This window comes from Vitis riparia, chromosome 18 (assembly GCF_004353265.1).
Source record: "Vitis riparia cultivar Riparia Gloire de Montpellier isolate 1030 chromosome 18, EGFV_Vit.rip_1.0, whole genome shotgun sequence".
NCBI classification, from domain to species: Eukaryota; Viridiplantae; Streptophyta; class Magnoliopsida; order Vitales; family Vitaceae; genus Vitis; species Vitis riparia.
This window is the reverse complement of record NC_048448.1, coordinates 5,751,000-5,776,540: the sequence shown is the minus strand read 5'-3', so window position 1 is coordinate 5,776,540 and position 25,541 is coordinate 5,751,000. Positions and strand designations below refer to the sequence as shown.

At 34.9% G+C, this 25,541-nt stretch overlaps 1 protein-coding gene across 2 annotated transcripts; it reads right to left on the bottom strand.

Moving 5' to 3' along the window:
• Nucleotides 1-623: 623 nt before the first annotated feature.
• On the bottom strand, nucleotides 624-25,541 carry LOC117906156 (probable ubiquitin-like-specific protease 2B). 2 transcript variants are annotated; one of them, XM_034819116.1, is made up of 16 exons: nucleotides 25,077-25,541; nucleotides 24,685-24,992; nucleotides 24,502-24,592; nucleotides 24,353-24,402; nucleotides 23,166-23,366; nucleotides 22,997-23,072; nucleotides 22,124-22,232; nucleotides 15,581-15,646; nucleotides 11,927-12,058; nucleotides 6,200-6,400; nucleotides 6,054-6,109; nucleotides 5,881-5,974; nucleotides 4,926-5,016; nucleotides 3,687-3,806; nucleotides 2,436-2,867; nucleotides 624-1,607 (listed from the first exon to the last, which is right to left on the bottom strand). In XM_034819116.1, the coding sequence occupies exons 1-16, from the start codon at nucleotides 25,234-25,236 to the stop codon at nucleotides 957-959; spliced, it is 2,838 nt and encodes a 945-aa protein (XP_034675007.1). In that variant the 5' UTR covers nucleotides 25,237-25,541; the 3' UTR covers nucleotides 624-956. The 2 variants fall into 2 exon arrangements, with proteins under 2 accessions (XP_034675007.1, XP_034675008.1); XM_034819117.1 differs by having other exon boundaries at nucleotides 23,166-23,363; nucleotides 25,077-25,540.

Sequence of the window (25,541 nt, the reverse complement as noted above, 5' to 3'; positions counted from 1 at the left end):
CCCATCAAAATCTTAACTTAATTCAAAATAATTAAAATTTTACATATGGATTAATCTTTTTTATTTGAATGTGTAATATCTTTACACGAAAATACATGAACTTTTATCTTTTTTTAAATATATATATATATATATATTATCTTCTTAAAACAATATACACCAAAAATCATCCGTGGAAAACGATGAGATTCCAAGACCTGTCCCAAACTCCAACCATAATAAACTAAGAAAACAATGCATCTACTCCCCGTTCCCCGTTCAACAATTTCATTATTTTGAGTCAAAAGCAACATCTAGGCTTCAAGGCATACTTAGCCAATGCCTAAACACCATTCAAAATTGATAAATTTTAATCACATCTAGCACCAAATTCCAGTGTTCGATTCTTGAATACAAGCTCTCCTAATACGCACACCTGGCCGGTCAAAGGAGAACCCGGCTGCACCAGCCACTGGAGGTCCTTTTCATTTTTCTTTCAGACATTCTCCTCTTCTACTTCTACCTTTAATCTTTAAATTTTAAATTAATAGTCATATCAATAACGACAAAAGGAGAAATTTGCCCTCCTTATCCCCCCTAAACGTGTTTTTCTGATTTTTCATAAAAATATTGAATGGAAAGCGTATCTGAACAATTTGTGTCATTCACGGATCTTAAGAAACACTTGTGTTAACATAATGGCCTTCCCATATGAACTAGATTCTTTCTACACTAATGGGGAACACAAATTTCAGCCATGAGAGTCAATCAAATGGAGTCCTGAGAATTCTAATGCCAGATCAAAATGAGTACAAAAAAGAAAAGAGTAGTTGGCATCCTAGGGTTTCTTCTACATAATTGTCACATCTTGGGAATATGAACCATAACTCTATTCACAGAATGGCAAACCAATGCCCTGACGAGACCCAAATTCATAGACCGCTAAAAAGAAACAAAAAACCTATCTCCAGCCTGTATTACAAATGCAGATCTTTCGAGAGGCTTCTGTTGAGTTTTCTTTCCCCTTCATATGGTGGTGGTGTAAGCCGTAGCCTCTTTGAAGCTGGCTGTTCATCTGGATCTGATTCCAGGTCATGATCAATCAATTGCACATCCTTGCAAGTGATATCCCTGTTGCCTTCAATATCAGATTTCTCATGGAACAATCTTAGTGGATTTTCTTCGTAAGAGGGAAGAGGGGCTTCCCTCTCATTGCAATTATCCAGTTTACCAGTGTCTTGAGAACTTTCAGCAGCAGAAATCTCCAGAAACTCACCCGAGGCACAGGCAAGGCCCTGTGTAAAACACTCGGTGTTTTCCATTGATGGAGATCCCGGTTCATCTGTTTTTTCAATCTGACTTGGATCCATATCGTCCCTAACTGTGTTACCAATATCAACACCTACTTCTAATGAATCTTCAGAGGTACCTGTTGATGTTTCTGGAGATGAGTCAACTTCTTCATGCCCTGCTTGCTCCACAGAAGTTCCTGGGTTCCAAGAAGCATCTGCTCTAAAATCTCTGGATGAATATTGAACGGCACGTGCTTCATGTGAGATTCCGGCTAGTCTTTGGAGCCCAGTTTCACATGATGGTGAATAAACAAATTGTTCACCAGTTCCTTCTTCCTGTTGTTCAAAAATACCAGTCAGTATAGGAGAAGTTTATGAAGCACATTATGAACATTGCTACATTAGCATGTTCCTGGAATGCAACAGAGGACAATGGCTAGAGACGAACCCAGAAGGGGGAAACAAGAAAAGAAAAGGACAAAGAGATTTGAGTTGGTGTACTGAGTCAGGCTTCTTAACTCACTTTGTAGTAAGATTTCATTACCGTGCAATGTCAACTAACTAGTACTTTGTTAGTGCCAACAAAGTGATATAAAAATTCGTGTGAAAACAGCCCAGGAAATACCAGCAAATATGAAATAAAAGAACGTTTATGATCAATCTTGGCCCAATGTCTGGATAGGAAGATAGAAATGTTAAAATAACAGACATCCAGCCAATTCAGCTGATCAAAAGTGACTGTCGAGATGTGAATGTACTCCAATGTTTAAGGATCTATTCCTTGTCATGATTAAGAGCACACTACCGCCATGCTCTCTTCTCAAATCTATTTATATGATGATGAGACAACCAATTACCAACATATTTCTCAGGTTGTCAAGCTTCTATAAGAAGAAACCCTTGTCTGTAAAATAATTGATATAAAAATAAATCTATCTTTTTCTTAAACACGTTTCATAATAAAATGTATTCATTTAAGAATCAACACCAAATGACACCTATTAAGACCAATTTTATGTCTAAAAGGAAAAAGAGAAACACTTTAGAATGGCATCCAAAAAATTATTGGTGTCATGACCAAATTATCATGGTCAAGTGTTTCATTTCCAATTATTGAATGTCAAATGCCTCTAAATTGAAAAATGAAAAGAAAACGTTAAATACCTCTATTGGTGACATGACACTCTTGAGCCTCTGAAAAGATGATGACTGGTCAAAAGATTGATACTGTCCATCAAGGAACGATCCTGCTGCGGTAGCTCCAGACTCAAAAAACTCCCTTAAAACCAAGCTTGAATCATTAACACACTGAGAACTCAGTGAAGATGTTAATAGAGTAATTTCAATCCCTTGGTCAACATGGGAACTCAATAGATTTCCATTACAAGCTTTTACAGAACTATATTTCTCAGTAACAAACTCCACCCCAGTTTCATGCACATTACTCCCTCCAAGAAATTTAGGGGACTGCTGCTCACCACTGCAAGCAGCTGGAGAACTTTCTTGAGAACAATGGTCAACAAGTTCAAATATTAACCTCTGGATAAGAGCACGTTTAAGAGAAGCCTCAGCAGGTGGAAACCAATTCACATTAAGCTGGAGAAAGAAAAACCGTTAGTATGTCCAAAAATGCCAAATAATAAAGCACCTAAAGAATAGTCAGCTGAGAAAAAGCTTGTAAATGTGTCCATTCATTCTTTAATTTTCAGAATTTGAGTTCAAGACTTCAGTCAAAACAAACTTAAATGAAAAGAACGTGAGTTTCCTTATTAATTATTCCAATAAGGAAAAAAAAACAGATCCCCCTTTCCTCAGAGTTTACAATACAGAATTATGAAGAGAAGTGCTTCCCAATCGCAAACAAAGTTGAAGGGTTAATGCCTTTTAACAAATTTCAAAGAAGATCCCACCATCTCAAGACATCGTAACCAAGCAACAGTAAGATTCCAAAACAATTCTCACTGCAGAAAAGAACATGAATCCAAGACAATATCCTAAAACAATTCAGCACGTCAGATCAACATTGAAAAATAAAAACTTAAAATTAAAAAGAGAAATAGGCAGCACAAGGATACAAGATAGGGCAAAATAAGAACACAAAAAAAAATCAGTTTATTACCATCATCAATTGTCACTACCAAACCCACTAGTGTCCCCCGAGTTGAATCAGGTAAGCAGTAGCAGTCAAAGTTTAAGCAAGATCCTTCCCAATGATGCAAATACAATGCAAATTTCAAAGGAAACTAGTACAAGTTAACGGAAGTCAAATCTTACAGCAAAAATCCAAATTCAATATGTCAGGTTTTGTGCAATAGATGTCATGGAGGGGTCACATGACATATTCATGGATTCCAAAAATATTATGAGAAGATGAGAAGATAATGAGATTGGTCAAGAACTGAGAAGATTACTTACAAAGCTGCAGAACTTTGTTATCCTGAAGGGATTGAAATTATCAGGAGCATCTTCCAAAAAGAGTTCCGCAAAGTGGAGCAAGAAGAGACCACAATCAAATGAATTTTCCTGCTGCGGCAGCTGAGATACACAACATACAAAATGTAAGAGCAGCATGGCAACAACACCACAGGCGAGAGAGATCAGAACCAGGTAATATGACATGCACAAGTAGAAACACGCTCAATACAAGACATATTACAAAAAAGTGCAGTTAAATTTACACATTTCAACTTGTAACCATCACCATAATGTCTCTCCATTATGGACTTTATATACTCATCTCCATCTCATAGTTTTTCTCCCTCATCACCTAGAATATTACAAAGATGTTGTCTTTCCTCAGTCAACAAGGACACATAAAAAATGGAAAATATTCCACACAATATTCTATCAAAAAAAATTCTCATCAAATTAGGAATTGAACCACACAGGAATTGGAGACAATTTCCTTGCAGAAGAAGGGATGTGAGAAGATATGAACAGGATGAACAGGGAGTCAAGTGAGCAAGGTTCTTCCAAATAATTTTAACTAGTTCATCTCAAAGTTTCACTGGGGTTTAAACCAAAGATTACAGCAACAAGAGTCAATTCCCATATAAGTTCCATAACTCAACACTACTTTCAGAATGAATCACCATCCATATTCAGCATCAACCATAATCATATATGCTTCAAAATTAAAGGCCTCAAGTAGTAGAAGAAATGCACCCACTCATAAGGATCATAAAGGATGTGCCACAGGCTGGTTAATAAAACAAACTTGACCACATATTGTATTTCACAAAACTGCTTGTTATCTCCTTTAAAATCTTGAGAGCGAAATTCAGGTTAATTTTTCCGTAGTCTTTGAGAATGTTTCTACAGACTCCCACAAAATTGAGACAAGTAGCTACAACCCTACATCAAAATCTTTTGACATGCATTATTAATCAAGATCGCCATTCTTGATAAGCTCCCAGTTCTATATTAAATTTCCACAATATTTTGCATCAAAATTTTGTAAATATAATTTGGACCCTGAATATCAAAACAAAAGTAAATATTAAATGCATATATGTTAAAAACCTTTAAATCAACCTCCTTAGCCTTATTCCTTCCTATAATAAGGAGGCTGCTAGAATAGCATAAAGGCAATTCCTAACTTATAATTATGCTCTGAAGTTGTTCCCGCATGCTTGCTAAGACTAGAGTTAATACCTCAAGTGGGACAAATCGCAAATTGAAGAATTTTGAAGATATATCTTCTGAAGTTTCCTTATGCCTCTCTTTCCACTCCTCCCAAAGGTAACTGCAATTTCAAGGCAAAAGGAGTGATAGATAAACAATTGCCAAGTAATTTTTAAAAGTGAATGAAGGCAAAAAGTTTAACTTAAAACATTTAAAAATAAAATAATCCATCATGGAATTAGAAGGATTTATGCCATGAAACCAGTACAATCTGCAATAACACCATCCATCCCCTTTTTGCTTAGCCTTCATGTTGATTCATAATTGACAAAGTAGCCCGCCCACATGTGATTAGGGTAAGCCATCCTAATCAAATAACCGGCCCAGTATACCTTTTAATAAATCCATTTACATATTTAAAATAAATTGTATTTTTTTTGTTTCCCTTGGTTTTATGCTACCAATACAATATAATCTGGAATCACAAGATTAGAATTTGGTTTGATGGATTAGATGGATTCCAAGTTTAAGAAATTCCGCATAAACTGAATTTAGGCAGTTAATGGTAGTTTGACGCCATGAATTGGGACCTTGGTAAATTTTTTAAACTTCAGCTTCAACCAACCCAAACAAACCCAAAATGCATACCCATCTACAATATATGCAAGACAATTATCCAATTATGGAAAAAGGAAAAGAAATTGACTTCCTTTGATAGAATCCATAAGCAATATAATAAAAAAATAAAAGCTTAATATATTTGCATAAATAAAAAATGGATGACACACTCACCCCACAAATACAAAATAAAAATAAAAATAAAAACTGAAGATAAAAAAATGAAAATTGGAAAAGAGAGTATTAAAGGAAAAGAAATTGATATTTGCATAAATAATAAGAACAAACTTAATATATGGAAACTCAAGATAAAAAAATAATAATAAATTAAATAAACCCATACATCTTTCAAAAGCATAGAGGATACCTTTGAACAATATTTTTGAGGCCTGTATGACTTCCTTTGATAGAATCCATATGCAATATACATGGTACTCTAAGGGATTTCAAAACATCATCATCTGAAATATGACAAATTACATGAATGAGAGGGTGATTATGATCCACTGATTTACAACACCTCATTCAACAAGAACTTGCCTTTAAAATTAACTGCATCACCAGGATGACATATAACTAGTAAACTCCAGTGGAGACTGTCAACAAAGGGCATAAAATTTGTATCAGTGCAGTCTTAAGGAGAAATTTCTTATCAAAAGCAAAAGTTTAGTTTAACTAATTCTTACTTGAAGTTTACAGGAATGAAGATGTAATCCTTTTCAAATAAATCCACTTTCCTTGTCCATTTACGGACACGCTGAAAAGCAGCCCTGCCTTCAGAAGCACTAGATGGATCTTTGTCTAGATCAGCCAACTTTCGGAAGAAAAAACTATTAAAAAAATGGAACCTATGCCTTTCTTCAGGTTGGATTTTATTCTTCAAATATCTGCCAATCAATTAACATGTCAAGAAAAGCATGTTAAAGATTAAAAAAAATAACCTATAGCCAAATCATCATAGTTATAAAGTAATACGAAGGAACAAGGATTTGGAAACTTGTTAAAAGAGGGGATGTGATGATGAAAGTAAACCAATTCTCTATGATGCCTCCACGTTCCCACCAAAAGCAAGCCCAATACTGATGGAAAGTCCAATGTATAAAATTGAATTGTCTATATTTTCTATGAACAAAGCGCAATTCTAGAAATCATGAAATACACAGCTGAAACATTGGTCAAAGGAAAGTGCAGTCATGTCAAATTGTTTCCTTTTATAAGTGATGCATTTTGTTGGCATAGAGAGGGGAAAGAACCTTCTCTAACACGGGCATGCACCCTGCCCCTTTCACAAGCTCAAAGATGTAAGGAACCTCAAGGTCCATTGCCAATTTTTTTCATTGCCATGTATTTTTACATAGAGGAGAAATCTGCAAAATGAAGTTGCCAATGTACACTCACATTTCCATGTAAGTTGCTTTCCTTCACTCCAACAAAAAAAAAAAGTTGCCAGTGGCACTTCAACAAGCTCCTTCAAAGTCAACCATACCATACGACTTGTGAAACAACACAAAATTTAATAAATTCCCAATGTAGGCAGATCCCAGGAAAATACTATCATAATTTCTGTCCCCCAATCAACTTAGTAGTTTCCTTGTCATCTCATATTCTGTTCAACAGATAAACCTTTGTCCTAGCATCAACTGGCTATTCATATCTCAGCGTTATTTTTTACTCTTTAAGCATCCTAACCACATTAGGAAATCATCTGACCATGTCATCCCACTACAGAATTTCTGATTAAGTATCCTAAAATAAGTCTACAAGTTCGATGGTTTCCTAGCCATATATTACATCCCCATGTAAGTACATTGAGTCATTCCACGTTAGATAGAGAAAGATCAACCCAGCTAAATCTCAGAAACTAGATAAAAAGGTAGAGATTTGAGATCTTTGAGATCCTATCTGAGAGAACTGGATCTTTCTTTAGAACCTTCTCGGTACTAGACAACCCAATTCTTCTCAGTCATGTCATGTTCATGGCACTCTAAAACTATTCCAAGAGAAGGCTTTTGGATTGCTTGTCAACTACAGAGGGCCAATACCAATGATATGCTACAGGCGTGAGGGCCATAGAAAGCCATGAATCCAAATAAGCATGTTATGAGCCTAGAGAGTAGAGAAAGAAATGATCATCTCTTTCTACATCTTTTGGCACAGATTGTTCAATCTTGTCGTAATTGATTGGGTTCTTGATGTAGGAAACCCTAAGATTGTTGCCTACAGTCAAATAGGTGGGCTAGGGCTTTTATCTTTTAGGGTTTAAGAAGAGGAACTAGGGATAAAGCTTATGACAGTAAAATAAAATAAAATAAAATAAAATATAGAGAAAGAAGATAATGAAAAGAAGGGCTAGAAACCTTAAGAGTCGCACTAAGGTCTTCTAGGAGTCTCACTTAGAATAAAATCAATGAAGTCTCACTATTGAAAATTGCAAAGTATGCAAAGAAAGCATAATATTATTAATCATCAATTAATATTTTGATATACATCAATTAACCTTATTTATAGGCTTCTTTAAGACATTCAAAGTCTACTAAGATTCTAATAACATATTATGATTCTAATTCTAATTCTCCCATAACTTAATTAGCTACTCCTAATTTTACTCCAATTAAAACTATCCTAATTTAATTCCAACTAAAATTAATGTTCATCCTTATTAGTTCTCCTAAGAAATGTAAAGGAAATGATGACATGTTTTGGAAGGTTTTTTAGAAGCAAGGTTATTTGACGTGTTGCAAGTCTTTCTTTGATTTGGAGTATCTAAAAGGAGAGAAACACCATGATTTTTTAGGTGATAAAAAGGGCTTCGGTTTTCTTCTCCTCTTTGGGCTTCAGCTGCTGATGCCTTATTCAGCACTCCTTTAATCCTAATACTGTTAGATAGGAGGTATACTTATGGTGTCAAACTTCTGTTTGCATACTGCCCTAGGATTCAAAAAAGTTAAACTTAGATGAATACCCTTTGGGAAACCCAGGAAGGCTAGGGATGGAGGTGTTTTCAGAAATCGTTAAGATACAGTGTTGAGAGCTGAGCTCATTTTAAACCTGCTAGAGAGGATTTGGCCATTGATGGAGAGTTACTAGTCTTTTAGAGGGTCTATCATCCACCTGTGTGCATAGATATATATATATATATATAGTAATCCTCCTTTTTTTTAGGTATTGTATTTAACAAATCAAGTTGTAAATCTTTTAGTCAAGCCAGGAGCAAAGTAGATGGTATCTTTTTTAGCAGGATTTTTTAGCACCATGTGTGTCACAATTTTTAGGCTTGTCTAAGCATGGTTTCTTTTATTTATTTATTTTTTTTATAGTATATCCATACTTTTCTTCTTTTTCTTATTTGTGTACTATACATTTTGGAAGGATTTCTCTTTCTTTTTTTCTTTTTTTTTCTTTTAGCATTTTAATGGAATGAATTTATTGTTTCTGATTAATGTGCTTGTATTTCACAAAATATTGTTTCTAATTAATGTGCTTGTATTTTCCAAGAAACATTTTCAAAAACAATTAGGAGTTGTTTGATAAAACTGAAATAAATGTTAAAAACTTTAATCTTGAATTATGAGTGTTGCCTGCTGAGAGTTATAAGCACTAAATGTATAAAAGTGAGAAGTGTTTACTTTGAAATCTAAGTGTTGAATTTAATTTAATTGTTTGTACTTAAACACAAAGGACAATGATCTATTAGAAGAAATGAATTTTCTTTTTAAACTTTTTCCTTGAAAATTGAAATTTTTATTTCATCTATATGACAAATCATTTTGCAGAATTCTAGAAACTATAAAAAATAACCAAGATTTGATAACTAAAGGTTAAAAAATAAAATGAAATAATAGTAACATTTTCTTTCTTCAGTACAAGGATTTTTTACGCATAATTTTAATAATAGTCAAAACTATCCATTAATCATTCATAAAAAATAGGTGTTTGATTGCCCAACTTGCTTCACCATAAAAAAATTCTTTTTTTTTTTTTATAAAAACCATTTAATAAACACAATTTTGGCATATAACTTTGATGAAAATATATTTCAAGAGAAAGACATTTTAATAACTTCATAACATGTAATGATCTTAAACAAATTTTCTCTATCAAGATTATCATACACATACACATAGAAAAAATATATACAAATTACATTAAAAGTGGTACTTAGTGGTTTTTATTTTCTCACTCTACTAACAAGAAGAATTTTTTTTTTCAGAACTTTTTGAATAAGAATACATTCTTTAGAAGTTCTTTTTTTTTTTTGATAGGTTCTTTAGAAGTTCAAATTTATTGTAGACATCATTTAACAGTGATAGATTTTGTTTAAAAAAAGTTAACTTTGCATTGAAAGGTTTACACAATAGAAGTTTCTGTATGAAAAAAATGGGAAAAGGAGAATAGCGCCTATTTGTCTGTTTTGGTGTATTTAGGGAGAGCATAATCGAAGAATGTTCCAAGAGGAAGAGATGTCAAATACGAGCTTGAGGAACTTCTTTCTATGGTCTCTTCTTGAGTGGTCTCAACAGATTATGGACTTGGACTATCTCTCTTTTCTGAATTTGTTGGGTGATTGGAGTGTTGGTTAACTTTGTCCTTTCTAGGTTTTTTCCTTCTTTGTTGCCTTGGGTTTGGCTTTCTTTGTATACTGCCTGTGTACATAGGGAGCGCCTCCTGTTTTGGCATATTTTAATTTTATTTTCTCTTTGTCTATAAAAAAAAAAAGGGTAAAAGAAGAGAGGTGGCGGTCTTGTCATGTTAGGAATGGATCTGGTGTTGGGTTATGGAAAGTTATCAGGAAAGGTTAGGACTCCATTAGTAGTAGACTTTCTTTCTTTGTGGGTAATGGGAGGAGGATAACGTTTTGGAAGGATAGATGGTGTGAGGATGAGCCCTTACGTGTCTCTTTTTCAACTCTGTTTAATTTAGCCTCATCAAAAGAGGCTTAGGTCGTAGAGTTGTGGAACTAGACTAGCGAAAGGGCTCATTAGAACCTTTATTTTTCCAGAAATCTAAATGTGATATGGAGAAAGATGACCGGCAAGGAGGTGAATTGTGAGGAGGATAGGACAATGTGGATGGATTCAAGGAATGATTCTTTCTCTGGTGAAGTCTCTCTATTCTACATTGGAGTTGGGGAGTTCTAACTCTTTTGCGATGAGGATTATTTGGAATTCATGGGTTCCATCAAAAATAGGTTTCTTTGTGAGAGAAGCTTGTTGAGGAAAGGTCTTGACTCTTGATCAGCTTCAAAAGAGAGGGTGGATATTGGCTAATAGATGCTTCTTGGGTAAAGTTGATGAAGAATCAATTGGATCACATACTATTGCACTGCAAGGTTTTGAGGTAGTTGCTCTCCTCCTTGTATGGTGTTTATTAGGCTCTACAGCCAGCCATGGTCAAAGAGACCTTTTTAGGTTGACATGCATCATTCGGAAGAAAGACCAGAAAATATTTGGATAAGTATCCATTATGCGCTTTGAATCATAGGTGTTTTGGACACAAGGAATAGATGGTCAATGCTCTAAAAGGTCACTTACTTAGTAATCTATTGTTGTGGGCAACAATGTATACAAGTGTGTGCCCTTAATCTTTAATAGATTTTGTTGATTGTTTCAGTTCTTGCTAAAGGAGGGTGTTTTTGTTCATCCTTTAGCGCTCATTGTATACGTCCTATGCTCCTGGGTGAGCTACACACACACATAATATTATCTTCGCCTATCAAAAAACAAAAAATGCAGTTTTCAAGTGGTTTTTTATTTTAAGGATTTCTAATGTAGGTTATCAACCACACTTAACTAGGTTTTTCTGAGCTGTTTTCACTTTTTTCACTTTTGGAAAACAAACAAAAATTTCACTTCCATGCCAAGATTCTCTAGATGAACTAGTTTTACTGCATCACACAATGCCTCACAGAAATGTAATTCTGAAACAGTTCAAAACGAACATTCAATCTCCAACTCATTTCTCATCAACTCCCATTAGAAAAAAATAAATCCTTTAAGCTGTCACATATCATGTTCCTCTGCCAGCACCCACTATAGGAAATGGCATACAGATCTGTACCTACTTCTAGAAAAGAGAAACATAGCTTGGGGTCAGAACCCGTCCAAAGATACTTAATTGCCCACTTCATATGAATTAGGCAAAAACTCTAATTCAATGATTAGTCTGCAAGAGTGTAGTAATTTAGTTATGGAATGGGAAATGGTTTTTGGAAGAGGTTAGTGATCTCTAAAATGCAGAATCAGAAAACATTTTATCAAGAAAATCAAAAGTAAAAAAACTTGAAACTTGAACATATCTCTGACTGGGTTCATGAGAGGGGGTGGGGTGTGGTCATCCCAGAATGTGGATAAGTCTTGGGATGTTGACAGGACAGAATAATAAAGAACATATGAAATTTATACATATTAGCTTACTTGATGTAGAAGTCAATAATTGTATCATTGATGAATGTCTCTGGCTGCAATAGATCAATATCTCTCTTACTGATAGAAACAGCATCAGAATCTCCTTTTGGATAGATAACCTCTTCAAATTGGTCATCAAATCTGGAACATTTTAAATTTATTCAGTATGTGCTATTTTATAGAAGAAAAATGTATGAAACAGAAATACTATACAAAAGAAAAAAAAATTTGGGACCATATTCTTGACCAGAAAAGAGAAAGACCCCCATGACATTTGTATTCCATCTCCCTGATGCTTGAAACAAAAGTATCTTTCCATACAACAATAATAGTTAATAGTTTTCACAACCATTTTTTGCTTAGTCCTTAAAAGGTTGCAATTGTAACCAAGATAATCTGCATCTGCACAAAGAAGGAAAAAAGGGAAGAGAAAATTCCCTCTGCTTTTTTGGCCTTAGGTGCCTTGTATACATCATGAATACCTTTGCACGTCCTTTTGATAGGTGCTTTTAATATAATTGTTATTACCTATCAAGTAAAAAGAGAAGAGAAGAGAAGAGAAGAGAAAAGAAAAGAAGCTATTGATAGAATCAGAATCAACTGCACACCTGGTCCAACAGCTCCAGCAGTATTTCTGGCCCTTCTGGCCATTTGATGTACTGCAGGTCTAGCTTTTCATCTCACCATGAAGTTATATTTTCTTCTTTTTTAATTTTTCTTTGTAAAGTGGAAGAAGAATCTATAGGTCACATTCTTCTTTCCTGTTGCAAGGCAAGGGTTCTATGGTAATTGCACTTTGCTTTTTTTGGTATTCATTGGGTGAATGCCACTACAGTGAAAGAGACTCTCTTAGGGTGGCATGGATCCTTTGTGGGTAAAAGATGCAAAAAAGGTCTGGAGAGCAGCTCCATTGTGCCTCTTTTGGACTGTCTAGAAAGAAAGGAATTAAATATCATTTGACAATGAGAAGCAAGCGGATCATACTTTGAAGAGTTCTTTCCTTAGAAATTTGTTTATGTGGGAGAAGATGTACATAGATAAGGTTCTATGTCTCTAATTGATTTTGTAAATTGTTTGGGTTCTTGCTAAGAGAGGAGCTGTTTTTAACGTCCTCTCCTTTTGCTTGCATCTCTTAGCACTCATTGTATACCTCTTGTGTACTCTAATGTGTCGTCTCTTTGGTGCTTGTCTATATAATCATATTATTTTCTTGCTTATCAAAAAAACAAAAATATTTTATTATGTCTTCATGAGAACATCTCATAATCTATCACCAAATACCTAATTTCCTTCAAGGCAACATTCACTTCTACATTCAATTCATTCCTTGCCTCTGACTAAGATCACTAGCATTTGAGAATAAGCATCTTTCTAGATAGTATCAACCCATTATCCGTGCTTGAACAGCATAGTTGTTAACTCGTTAAACAAATCATGTATCATTCTTTTATTTTTTTGTATCGTGTATCGTAAGGTTTTTTGTATAGTGAAAAATAAATAGAAAAAATGTATATGCATGTATATCTATTAAAAGTATGAAGTATAAAATAATATATAACCAATTTTATGGAAGATAGTAGGATCTAAAGAATTAAATTATATTATATCATATGATAACATCGAATATTAAAGTTTTGACAAGTTCAAATAAACAAAATATGACTTGAATATGTAGATTCATCACATAACCCACAAAAGTAAACTCCTTCAATTTTTAACTATGATTTTTAGTTCCAAATTCTAACTAGGCATATGCACTTATTGTGTTATTAATTGATATATATATATGCTTTTATGTGTCATCTTCAAAGTTGAAACTTTTTAGGTTTGTCATCATTCCTTTTCCACCAAAAAAGAAATAAATAAAAAATACTAATCTATTGAGTAAAAATTTCTATTCACTAATCACCATCATTTTCATGATGAACATTCAAACCATTCAAATGAAAATTCTCTAATAGTAATCGTAAAAATGAACTTACTTGACTTCTAATATAACATTTAATAACAAGAATGTCGTTTTTTTACATAAGATTATTTTACCTATTTCTCCTTTTCTATGATCAATTTTTAATCTTTAAGTATATTTTAAACAATTAATATAATAAATTCTTTAAAATAATAAAAAATAGTTGAGGATGTATGTACCGTTGTATCGTTGTATCATAATATCATATATCATATCGTGTATCATAAGATACTCTTTAAAATAAGATATGGATTGCGATACGTATCGATTTCCATAAAAAAATCTATTGTATCATTGTATTGTACCGTGTATCGTAAGTTTTTAACAACTATGCTTAAACCTACTGTACGAATCAAATATAAGCCTTTTGCACTTTGTTGACATTCCTTTTGATCAACACTTCCAAAGATCTGGGATACATACTCTCAACTCACAAATCGGTAAGCAACAAAGAAATGCATGGTTCAAGTTGAATTGGAGAATGCAACTCATCCTTTGAACTTGGATTCTTCAACTGATTTTTATACATATATACACATATATATACACAATATAAAATAAAAGTCGGGATGTACTTTTATTGTGACTATTTTTATCCTCATTTCTTCAAGTATTTACTAAACTGTCCTTCCTTTCCTTATGCATTGTGTTAGAGCTAAAGTGTTGTGAAATTTGGTATTCTCCTTGATTGGGATTCATGGGTGATGTCAAGTTTGGTAACAGAATTCCTTTTAGGGTAACATGGTTCTTTTGCAGGAAAAAAGCAGAAGGTTTGTAGGGATTGTGCGTATCGATCTTTGTAGAAGGAGAGGAACCGGAGAGCATTCAAAGGCAAAGAAATGCAAGATCAAATTCTTAAATCCACTTTTCTTTGTAACCTTTTGTTGTGGGTTAAAATGTATATAGATGGGGGCTCCCTAACCATGATCGATTTTATTGATTGGTTGGGTCTTTGTGACAGGACTTTTGTTTTTTATGCCCCTTGCTTTTTTCGCTCTTCCTCTTGGCGTATTTTATTTACATCCTGAGTCCTTTGTTGCTCTTTTTGTTAGGCATGTGATTAATATATTTTTTTGCTTGCCTTAAAAAAAAAAGGCAATTCGAAAAAGCTTCTAAGTGAGTCAAATGTGCTTTCTGACCTGTAATTACAAAATATAAGCATGAACACTTCTCCATTGGCAGTTATTTGCCAGACCTAATAACACAAAAAGAGATAGTTGATGTTTAACTATTAATCTTCATTTGAAGCATGCCCTCACAGTCACCTACTCATCCTATAAGTGAAAGCAACAATATGTATATCCAAATCCCAGGAAAAAACTTATCCCTAAATTCAAAACAAGTGGCATAAAAACCAAATCTAAAATTATCTCAACATGAAGAGAACAAAAGCATGTCCTAGAATCCTACCAAATAAATACCTGCACAGGATACCATGGGACATACAGATGCATGGAGAAACCCCAGATGGCAGACAATTGCAACAAAAAATTTCAATGCAGTATAAACCCAATAATTACAGAATATCACTAGAAACATAAAGGAACAGAAAAATTTTAAAAGGTAAATAAAAGATGAAAATTAACAAAAGAAGCACCACAAAATGTGTTAAGGCACCTGGCCCAACAAGCAACAAAAACTACATCTCATAAGGCATATAGAACAAACACAGGAAATGGATTGCTTTCACTCACTTTGGGAAATAGCTATTTGGGATGATAAAGTTGTCCTCTCCTAAAGCATCTCCATCCATATCCGTGCTACAATAAAATGAGCAAGTTAAATTTTACAATTACAACAACTCAAGTAAAATGTGATTAGCATCACCAAAAAATTATAACAAATAAAATAGTTCTCTGAAAATTGTAAATTATCATTTCAACAGGCCTGCAGACAAAGGAAGATAAGAATTTTTTTTGTATTATTATGTGTGCGCATGGTGATGGAGAGGAAATGGAATTAAAACTAGAATTTCCCCACCCCCTGACCTAGGTTTGAAGCGCCCAAACCAAAAGATGAAACTTTATGAAAATCGAACAATAAAAAGTAGGTCTGCTATGATACCTTTTTAAAGAATACCATAATGCTTTAACATGTCTAATTTCAACATAACATGATAACACGCTATCCACTTCTTGAAACTTAAAAAGACTTACACTTGTCCCTTATAATGCCTGAAAATTTTCAAATCATGGATTGATAACTGATGTGGGCCAATGGAATTGGCTTTGATAAAAATCCAGATAACCATCTTCTTAAAATCAAAAGGTAGAGCATACTTACAATACCCAAAATATTTGCCTCATGACACTTGTTAAAAAGGTCATTTCTAAACACATATCCAACCCATTCAATGAAAGATGTACAGAAATTATTATTTCCTTTTTTTCTTATAAGAAAATAAGAATATTATAACAACACTTGTACAAAAAAAAAACAAAAAACAAAAAAAATAGACGCATCAAAGCAAGCGGTGAGCAAACAAAGTTGCCAAAATGGCAATGAAATGGAGGGACTAACAAAAAGCATCTTGCTCCCATGAAAAAAGTTCAACCAATCAACAAACTTCAAAATAGACACATAAAGGATTAATCAAAAAACTTCCTAGCCCAAAGCCAAAGAGGGCACAAGAAAGAGTCTTTGAGAGTTTGATTCATTTGTATTATATATTTAAAAATAAAAACCAAATTCAATTAAAAAGAAAAAATGCCCTAAGGACACCACAAAAAACCAATGTTTTAAAAACTGGACCGGACCGGCCGGTTCAACTCGTTGAACCATCAATCAAACCCTGGTCCGGTTTTGTTGAGCTTTTGAGCCGAAAAAGGCTTCAGACTAACATTGAACCGGACGAACCGGTGGTTCAACCGCCAAACCGAACAGAACCGGAACGGTTCGAATCAACTAAGAATCTAGGTTTTTAGACCAAAACAAGCCTCAATTACCAATGGGTCACACACCCATTCACGGTCCAACCCACCATGGCCAGCAACCAATTGAGATGCAAGCAACTAAATGAGGTTTTTAAAGGTATTTTTATGCTCTTGCTTTTCCGATGTGAGACAAGACAAGTCTAACAAAAAACAATCAGCATTTATATATGCACAGTTTACGGCCCTAGGGCTTAAACCTCAGACCAAGGGTTCAAGGTGAGCATGGTTGCACCAACCTACTGCTAATTGGTTTGTGTCAAGGGTTGTAAAAAACATAATAAAATCATCTCAAATATCTAATATTTTTTTAAACACCTCCATTTTCCATATATATATTTTATTTAATAAACTTTAAAATATTAATATATTTATATACAAGATGAAAAAATAAATATTATTGATTTTTAATTTTATTTAAATTTATATTTAAATAATAATAATTTTAATAAAATATAAATTATATATTTATGACATCACCAGTTCAACAGCGATTCAACCACCAATCCAACTACTAAACCATGAATCGGTAACTTTTCTAGTTCGCTAATCAGTCCGATTTTAAAAACGTTGCAAAATACACAGAAAGTATACAAATAGTGCCTAAAAGCACAAAAACCGAAAAAGAACCCTAACAACAACTCCCTCCCTTAACCAAAAGCCAGGCACTCAATAAAATCAAAGAAATACAAAGAATCTATCTCTAAGTACTACTTTACCCAATAGAACAAAATCTTAAGAAAGAACACATCCTCAAAAAAATAGCAATGCTCCTGATTATCAAACGCCCTGAGATTTCTTTCCTTCCAAACCGCCCATAAAATACATAATGGAGTTACTCTCCAAACCTTCTTCTATGGTTAACCACAAACGAGTTGTACCACCCTAATAAAACCTCCTTAACTGTAGCAGATTACACCCAATGGATACCAAAAAGATCAAACAACTTCCAAGGACTATTAACCAATAAACAATTAAGGAGAATGTGATCTATTATGGATTCTTCATCTTCTTTGCAAAGAAAACACCTATTGACCAAAGACCATCTGCGTTTCTAAAGCCAATTTAAAGTCAAAATTTTTGCCCATGAAACCTCCCATGCAAAAAAGTTCACTTTAAAAAGGGCCCAAGAATTCCAAACTACCCATGTTGGAAAAGAAACAACAACCTTGGTTCCAAGATGGCATAAAATTGCTTAACAGAGAACTTATTAATATCCAAATACATCCACACCTCTTCCCACTCTCCATCAATTACCAATCCATGCAATTGTAAAAAGAAATTCACAACTTCATCCACCTCTCAATCATTCAAACGTTGAGAAAAACAAGGGTTCCAATGCCTTTTCTCCCCCAACCGAACCCAAACATCCACGACCCAAGCATCTTTTGAAAGAGCTAAGGCATATAAAGAGAGGAAGAAAATACACTATCGTTCATCACCATACCATTTATCCATCCAAAACTTCTCCCATGGCCCACCACAAAAGAAAAACAACCCAACAAAGTGCTTTGTTCTTTCATAATGGATTTCAAAGCCCAACTCCATAACCATCTCTAACTTCAACAGACCACCACCCACCCTCTTCCTTTCCATATTTGCCCTTAATCACTCCTATCCAAAAGGCACATCTTTTTGTGGCAAACCTCCAAATTCATTTGTACTATATTGGCAAATGCTTTACGATTCTTTTTTTGATAAATAAGCACAGAATATATTAAAAGGAGGCAAAAAAAAAGCCACAAAGTATACAGGGAGTATACAAGCCAGCTAAGCCTCACAACCAAAAAGAATAGCAAAAAACCCCACCAACCCTTAGCTAGAGGCTAACCACTCCAAGAAGCCTATAAGGGACAGCGAATTCTCTCCACTATACAATCTAGCCCAACACCATAAATTACAAATAAAATAATTTTTAAGTTTCTGAATTGCTATCACTCCCCCCCTAAATGTTAGTCTATTTCTTTCCTTCCAAAACGTCCAAAAAATGTACAACGGGATAGACTTCCATATCTTTTTCCCTTTTTCCCTACAATAGGGCCCCTCCAACTCAATAAGACCTCCTTTACAGTTTCTGGAAAGACCCACTGAACACCAAACAAAGCAAAGACCTTATCCCACAGGACTTTTGCCACTATACAGTGTATGATAATGTGATTTACAGTTTCCTCTTTACAACCACACAAGAAACAACAATTAGGGCGATGTCACCCTCTTTTCTGGAGCCTATCTAAAGTAAGCACCTTCTCCCAAGTGGCCTCCCAAGCAAAAAACACTATTTTAGTTGGAACTCTATCCACCCAAATGCTACTTTTCGAAAAGCCGGTGACAATGGGATTGACCAACAAATTGTACGCTTCCTTGACTTTAAACTACCCATTTCTTCCTCTCTTCCAAGAGACTGAGTCTTCCTCTAAAGTAGGTTTGTATCCCCTCAAGACATGAAGCAAGTTACCTACCATATCCAATTCCCAATCATTGAAATCCCTCATAAACCTTAAATCCCAACCTCCTTGACCGACATTCTGATCCCACATTTCTTCTACCGTGGCGTTTCTATGGGCAGCCATGACATAAAGGTGAGGGAATCTTTGGGACAGCACTATACAGCCGCGCCAAAGATCAATCCAGAATCTGATTTTGGTGCCATTTCCAACAGTAAACGCCATATTTTCCCAGCACCAATCATTTTCCTTCAAAATCTCCTTCCACACCCCTATTCCAAACGCCCCATTAACCTTCTTGGTCCTCCATCCAAGACCCTCTTGCCCATATTTCGCCAAAAGCACTTGCTTCCACAGATTTTCCTTTTCACAAGCAAATCTCCATATCCATTTACCCAACAAAGCTTTGTTCAACGGGACTAACTTCCTTAAGCCTAGCCCCCCCTTTTCCTTCTCCGCACACACCACCTCCCAATTAACCAAGTGAACTTTCCTCTCCAAATTTCCTCCTCCCCAAAGAAAGTCTCTTTGCAATTTTTCTAACCTCCGTGCAACTGACTTGGGCATACGGAAAAGGGACATTTGATACAAAGGCATACTAGCCATCATGCTCTTTATGAGAGACAAATGCTTTACGATTCTTCTCTCTAAATGATCCAAAATAAGCATAAACGAGTGGCCTTCCACACTTTCCTATGCTTCTTCCCCACAAAAGTCCCTTACCAACTTCATAGAGTTTCTTTGCCCGTAGAAGGCAACACCCACTTGACTTTAAACAATAAGAATAACAAGTGCCACAAAATCCTCATTTTAGCACAATGAAGAAGAACATGGTCAGTTGATTCCTCCTCAACTTTGTAAAGATTACAACTATTCGCCAAGCTTCCATTCTCTTCTTTTTAACAAATCTAAAGTTAAAATTCTCCCTCAAATTGTTTCCTAAACAATGAATCCTACTTATGGAAAAAGCAGGATTTCTTTATTCTTTGAAAGTGTAAAATCTTAGAACTTGTTTGAGATATTTATGCTTTACCTAATAGCTCAAGTTGAAGACAAACCCATAACTTCGAAGGGGCAATCTTGGTATAATGAAATTTTCATTAAACATGAAATATCTTTCTACATAAACTAAAAAGATAACTTCTACAGGAGACAATATTGTGTACCTTCTATATTAATCTCTTTTATAAGCTAAGAAGCTCTCTTGATAAAATTACTCAAATGGGTCCAAAAGCTCTCATTGGGCTTAAAATAAGAGTTTTTAGCTTCTCATAAGTCGATTTGAATGGAGCATTAATCTCTTGCTACTTGCACATGGAATTTTATTTTTTGATACGAAAGAAAAAACACATTGGGTTTTTTCTTTATAGTGAATAGAAATTTATCCTCCCAAGCTATGGAAATAAGAGAAGAGCACCAAAATATACTACTGTAGCTTTTTCTTTATAGTAAATAGAAATTTATAAATTAAAAAACAAGCACATTTAGGAATGCATTTGGTCGCAAGGATTTTAACTATATCATAGGAGCTTAAGAGGAGTTGGACATAACCAACTCCTTAGACAAAATGATACTGAGAGAATCCTCTCAAGCTCTTAGGAATGCGTTTGGTTCGCAAGGATTTTAACCAGGGAATGATATTTGATATACAGGTATAAGATTTTCAGAATTAGATACATATAATTTATGAAGTTTTAATTTCCCTAGATATGAGATCCCCTTCAAAATTAGGAAAATCTCATACCCATGGATAACTCGGTATTTTTTTATTTCATTCCTAGGGATGAAGAGAAAAGGATGGCATATAGATTATTTTTATTCTTTCTTTATTTATAACTAGATACGATTTTATAAATTTATTCAAGTGGGTGTTTATATAAATTTACATCTGTTCCCAAGTAATCACCAAGATAACTAAATGCTATAATGGAAATAAAATTAGACAGGATCTTCAAATTGCCAAATTGAACTAAATATTAGAACCAGGAATTTATTTTCAGAAATATGATTTCCATTTCCAAGTTTAGATCCTAGCAAACCAAACACACTCTTGGTGTTTGAAGCCTAAAGAGACATCAAAGAGAAGATCCCTTCCCACATTTTTTTCAACTCAAAACTCTGTCAGAAAATATTATGGCAATATTCCTCAAACCAACTCACCCAAAAAAAAAAAAAAAAAAAAAAAAAAAAAAAAAGGAGGAAAAAAAAATTAGAAGTAGAAGAAGCAAGAACAACTCAATCCAGTGGCATTTTTCCTTAATCAACAAATTACCACAAACACTGCCAGAAGAAAGGAAAAGTAGTGTAAGTATAAAGAAGTGGCTTCAGTTTAAGAAACAATTTTAGTTCTTGTTGTCTATTTTTTTTTTTTTTTTTTTTGATAAGCAAGCAATTGTATTAAAGAAGGCAAGAAGCCGCAAAGCATACAGGTAGTATACGAGGCTACAAACCCCTCAAACAAAAACAAAGCAACCCAACCCCTACTTGGAGGCTAACCACTCCAAGAAGCCTATTAGGGAATTCGACTCCATATCAATATACACTTTAGCCCAACCCCAAAAGTTATTTTAGTTCTTGTTGTCTATAAGGCCTTCTATGCTTACTGTTCACATTCTGGTTAGCACTCTTACATAAAAATGGACGTGAAATTAGCTCTAGCATAAAAATAATGTTCTATTCGTCTGGATGATATCATGCAGGTTCATGCAAAAAATGATAAGGAACCTTCTCTTTGATGAACCAACAAAAATTAAGGGAGCAGAAACAAAAGGGAAGCTTTTCTATGATGCATCCAAAAAAACCAAGGGAATTGTAATGTATGAAAACATAAATATGAGGGGGGAAAAGGCAATTTAAGACTCACTCAAGCATAACATTCCATACAGATTTGTATTTCCCATGCAAAGATGTGATCTTTTCTTGCCTGACCGACCAGTTGGAGTCAACAACAGCAAACTTCAACTCCTCAATCCCTGGATGCAGTATGGTATGGTGAGGAAGAATTAGTAATTGTCATTCGTTAAATAAAATCAGTTCTTTAATCTTGTACTGGGGAAAATCAGTATTAAAATTCATTAAACGAAATCAGATTTTTTTTTTATTTATAACAAAGGAACCTTCCATGACTAAGCCCTTAGGACTTTCCATGGGGACCCAAACCTCAAGATGCTAACCACCCAGCAACAACCAGCACTGGGTAAATTCAGGGTATCATCACTGGCAGGATTCAAACCTAGGATCACTCTTAATCCTCATCTTTTATTTCTATTTTCTTTAATGAGCAATCAAATCCTCATTTTCTAGTATGATACACACTAAGCAAATAACAAAGCGAAAAATGCATAACTAAAGGTGCCCTTGAATCATTAAGAAAAAAATTTAACTATTAGCTCACGAGATTCAACAGAATTTGGACTTAGTGGCTTAGGGTTTTCAAAATAAAAGTGAAAGTTTAACAAAAAAAAAAAGTAGAGGAAATTACAAAAAATCAAATTACAACCTACTTCATGACAAGATTAAAGGACAAAAATCTAGCAATTTTCTAGAACCCATAAAATCCAATAACCATGACTAACATAGAATATAACAAGGAAAGATTTCCACAATTTAAGCCCAAATGAATGTCATCCAAGGTTATATGAAGATAGAAGTTTATAAAGAGATGCAATAATCCAACCAATTAAATACAATAGTAATTAGCAAACAAAAAGGCACCAAATTTTAGGATTGCACTTACTTGATGTGCCACATGGAGAACCAACTTGTACAGCATCCTTTGATATTACACGTAGCTGAATCATGGCCACTCCAACCTGAGTTCAACCACAGGAGACATTTTTTTAGCAAGCATGTAGAAGCAGTGCAAAACAATTAGCTCTCAAAACAATGAGTTTTAAGGCCCCCACCCTTCCACACCACTGAGATTTAATATCAATGATATCATCAAGTCCCCATTGAAAGTTAAAGGATCCTTTCTTTTCATATCCAGTTGAACCCTTGATTTTGATGCAACTGCTGGAAAAAGCAACCACAGCTTCCGTACAATATTCATCTCGATATACAAAATAATCAGGATAAACAACTACCTCCATATTTATGTCATCCTGCTAATTACGCAGAAGGAAAATTAGTCACATATCAAGAAGCCTTCTCCATTCTGGTGATAGTGAGAGAGAGTGGAATATAAGTTAGAAAACATTCTAACACGTAAAAATGAATATAATATGCAAGGAGGTCAGACTAACAAATGGTTTCTTTAGCTCATTTACCACTAAACAAAGCGTAACCTCTGCATTCAATACAGAATATAAATCCTACTTTGAATGAAGTGGAGCTTGGCTAATCCAAAGAGACATAAATGAACAAACCAGCAATTGAGATTCAGGAAAAAACCATTTTTACAAAAAGACTTTCTTTTTGATACGCAATAATATAATTTTATAAACAAGCGCCAAAGAAGCAGCGCATCAAGGTACATAGGGTGTACACGGTGAACACCAAAGAAAAAACAAAAAAAAAAAAATGAAGCAAAGGAACAACAAAATGCGATAAGAATTTCTTGAGGAACAGCTGAGAGGAACGACTCATTGAATTTTGCAGGGAAGTGGTTTTTTGATCATGCAACAACCATGGGAAAAAGCATGAAATCGTCATCTAATGGATGATAGAGTCAACAACCTAGGCCTTCTGTCAAGCAAAAACCAAGTAAAAGCATGAAATCATCAATGAATGGATGATGAAGATGAAAGCATCGAGAAGGTATAACAAAACACCCAATCACCTAATAACCTTCTCTAATAAATCCAAAGTTCATTTCATCACATAATGGAGTGGAGAAATAGTACATATAAGTTACTCTCCTAAAGTTTGAGACCAAAATTGAGGAACTCATACTCAAATTTAGGGTTTACATGAAGATGTGAAAAAAGGTGGCAAAATAATAGTGATGAAATATATGAAGTCCTACATCAAATCCACCATTTTCTAATTTGGGACCTCCAATCATCGTGAGCATTGGACTCCGTCTCCTAATTCTTAAGCAACAACATGCACTGTTGACCAATTGAAGAGATTAGACAGTTAAAGTGATTACCATGTCCCAGTTGCCAAAGCCATCATCGGAAACTTGTCCATCTAAAGAAGCTGCAATCATGCAGCAAAGTAAGAGGTTCATCCCATAAAGTCCTAGAAAAACCGTTAAACATTAAAACTTTCTGAACAAGAACAAATCTGAAACCGTACCGCCATGTTCTGCAGTATCAGAAGCAGGACTAGAGAGAGTGTTCTCTTTCATGCTTTCATCAGCTTCCGAAGTAACATCAAGTTGCTCATCCTGCACAAATCCACAATTAAGTAAAGGCATGCCAATAAATTAATTCCAAACACAACAAAAGATTTACTGAAACGCAGAGGTCAAATGAGTACACTGGGAGGAGACTCTGGAAGGTCAGAATTCAATCTACAGTCACCCGGCGAAGCAGCTGCATCATTCGAATCATCCGTTTGTAGAACGGAAAAAAAACTTCGGTGAGTGTCTGCTTTAGAAGGGGCATTTCCTTCATCGCTATTACAATCGGACTGCGCAGTTCCTTGTTTCCCAGCGGACTCCTCTCCTTCTACGCTAGGAGTTAAGGAAATATCGCATTTGCCACTATCTTCATTGTCGATCGCATCAACATCGACCCACTGTACATTGTCAATTTCCTTTGCCTTTACAACGTCGCCCCGTGCAGCTGCACGCCAATTTAACCCAAAAATAAACAACCAAAAACCAGTAACACAACCCATCTAACCAAGCAAAACGAATTGAGACATACCGCAACTAAGGAGCTCGTACTTCATGATGGCGGGAGTCTCGGAATTAGGGTTTTCAGGGGTTTTGTAATTTCCCAAGTATCGTGCGGCAGCCACTTCAGCACTATCATCTTCTTCGTTGAAATCATAAACTTCGAAGCTTCTACAAGAAGAACTCTTCATCTCTGAAGAAAACGGATGATTAGAAGCTGAGATTCCCGGAGCGAAAGAGTCAAATCAAAAGATCACCGTTTCAGGAATCGGTGACTGCAGAGGGATTAGAGTTCTCAAGATTGGAGAATCGAATACTGTCGCGCACTAAAGGGATCGAGAGACCGAACCCTAATTTCTTCGAGGAGTCCCAAATCAGGAGAACACAATTGGACACGAAGAAATTTGCTGAGGGTGGAACAGAGAAGACTGGGACCACGCTCAACGCGCTTAAAGTCGCGTGGATTTGAGGATCCCCTCTTGTGTCTGGCGTAGTT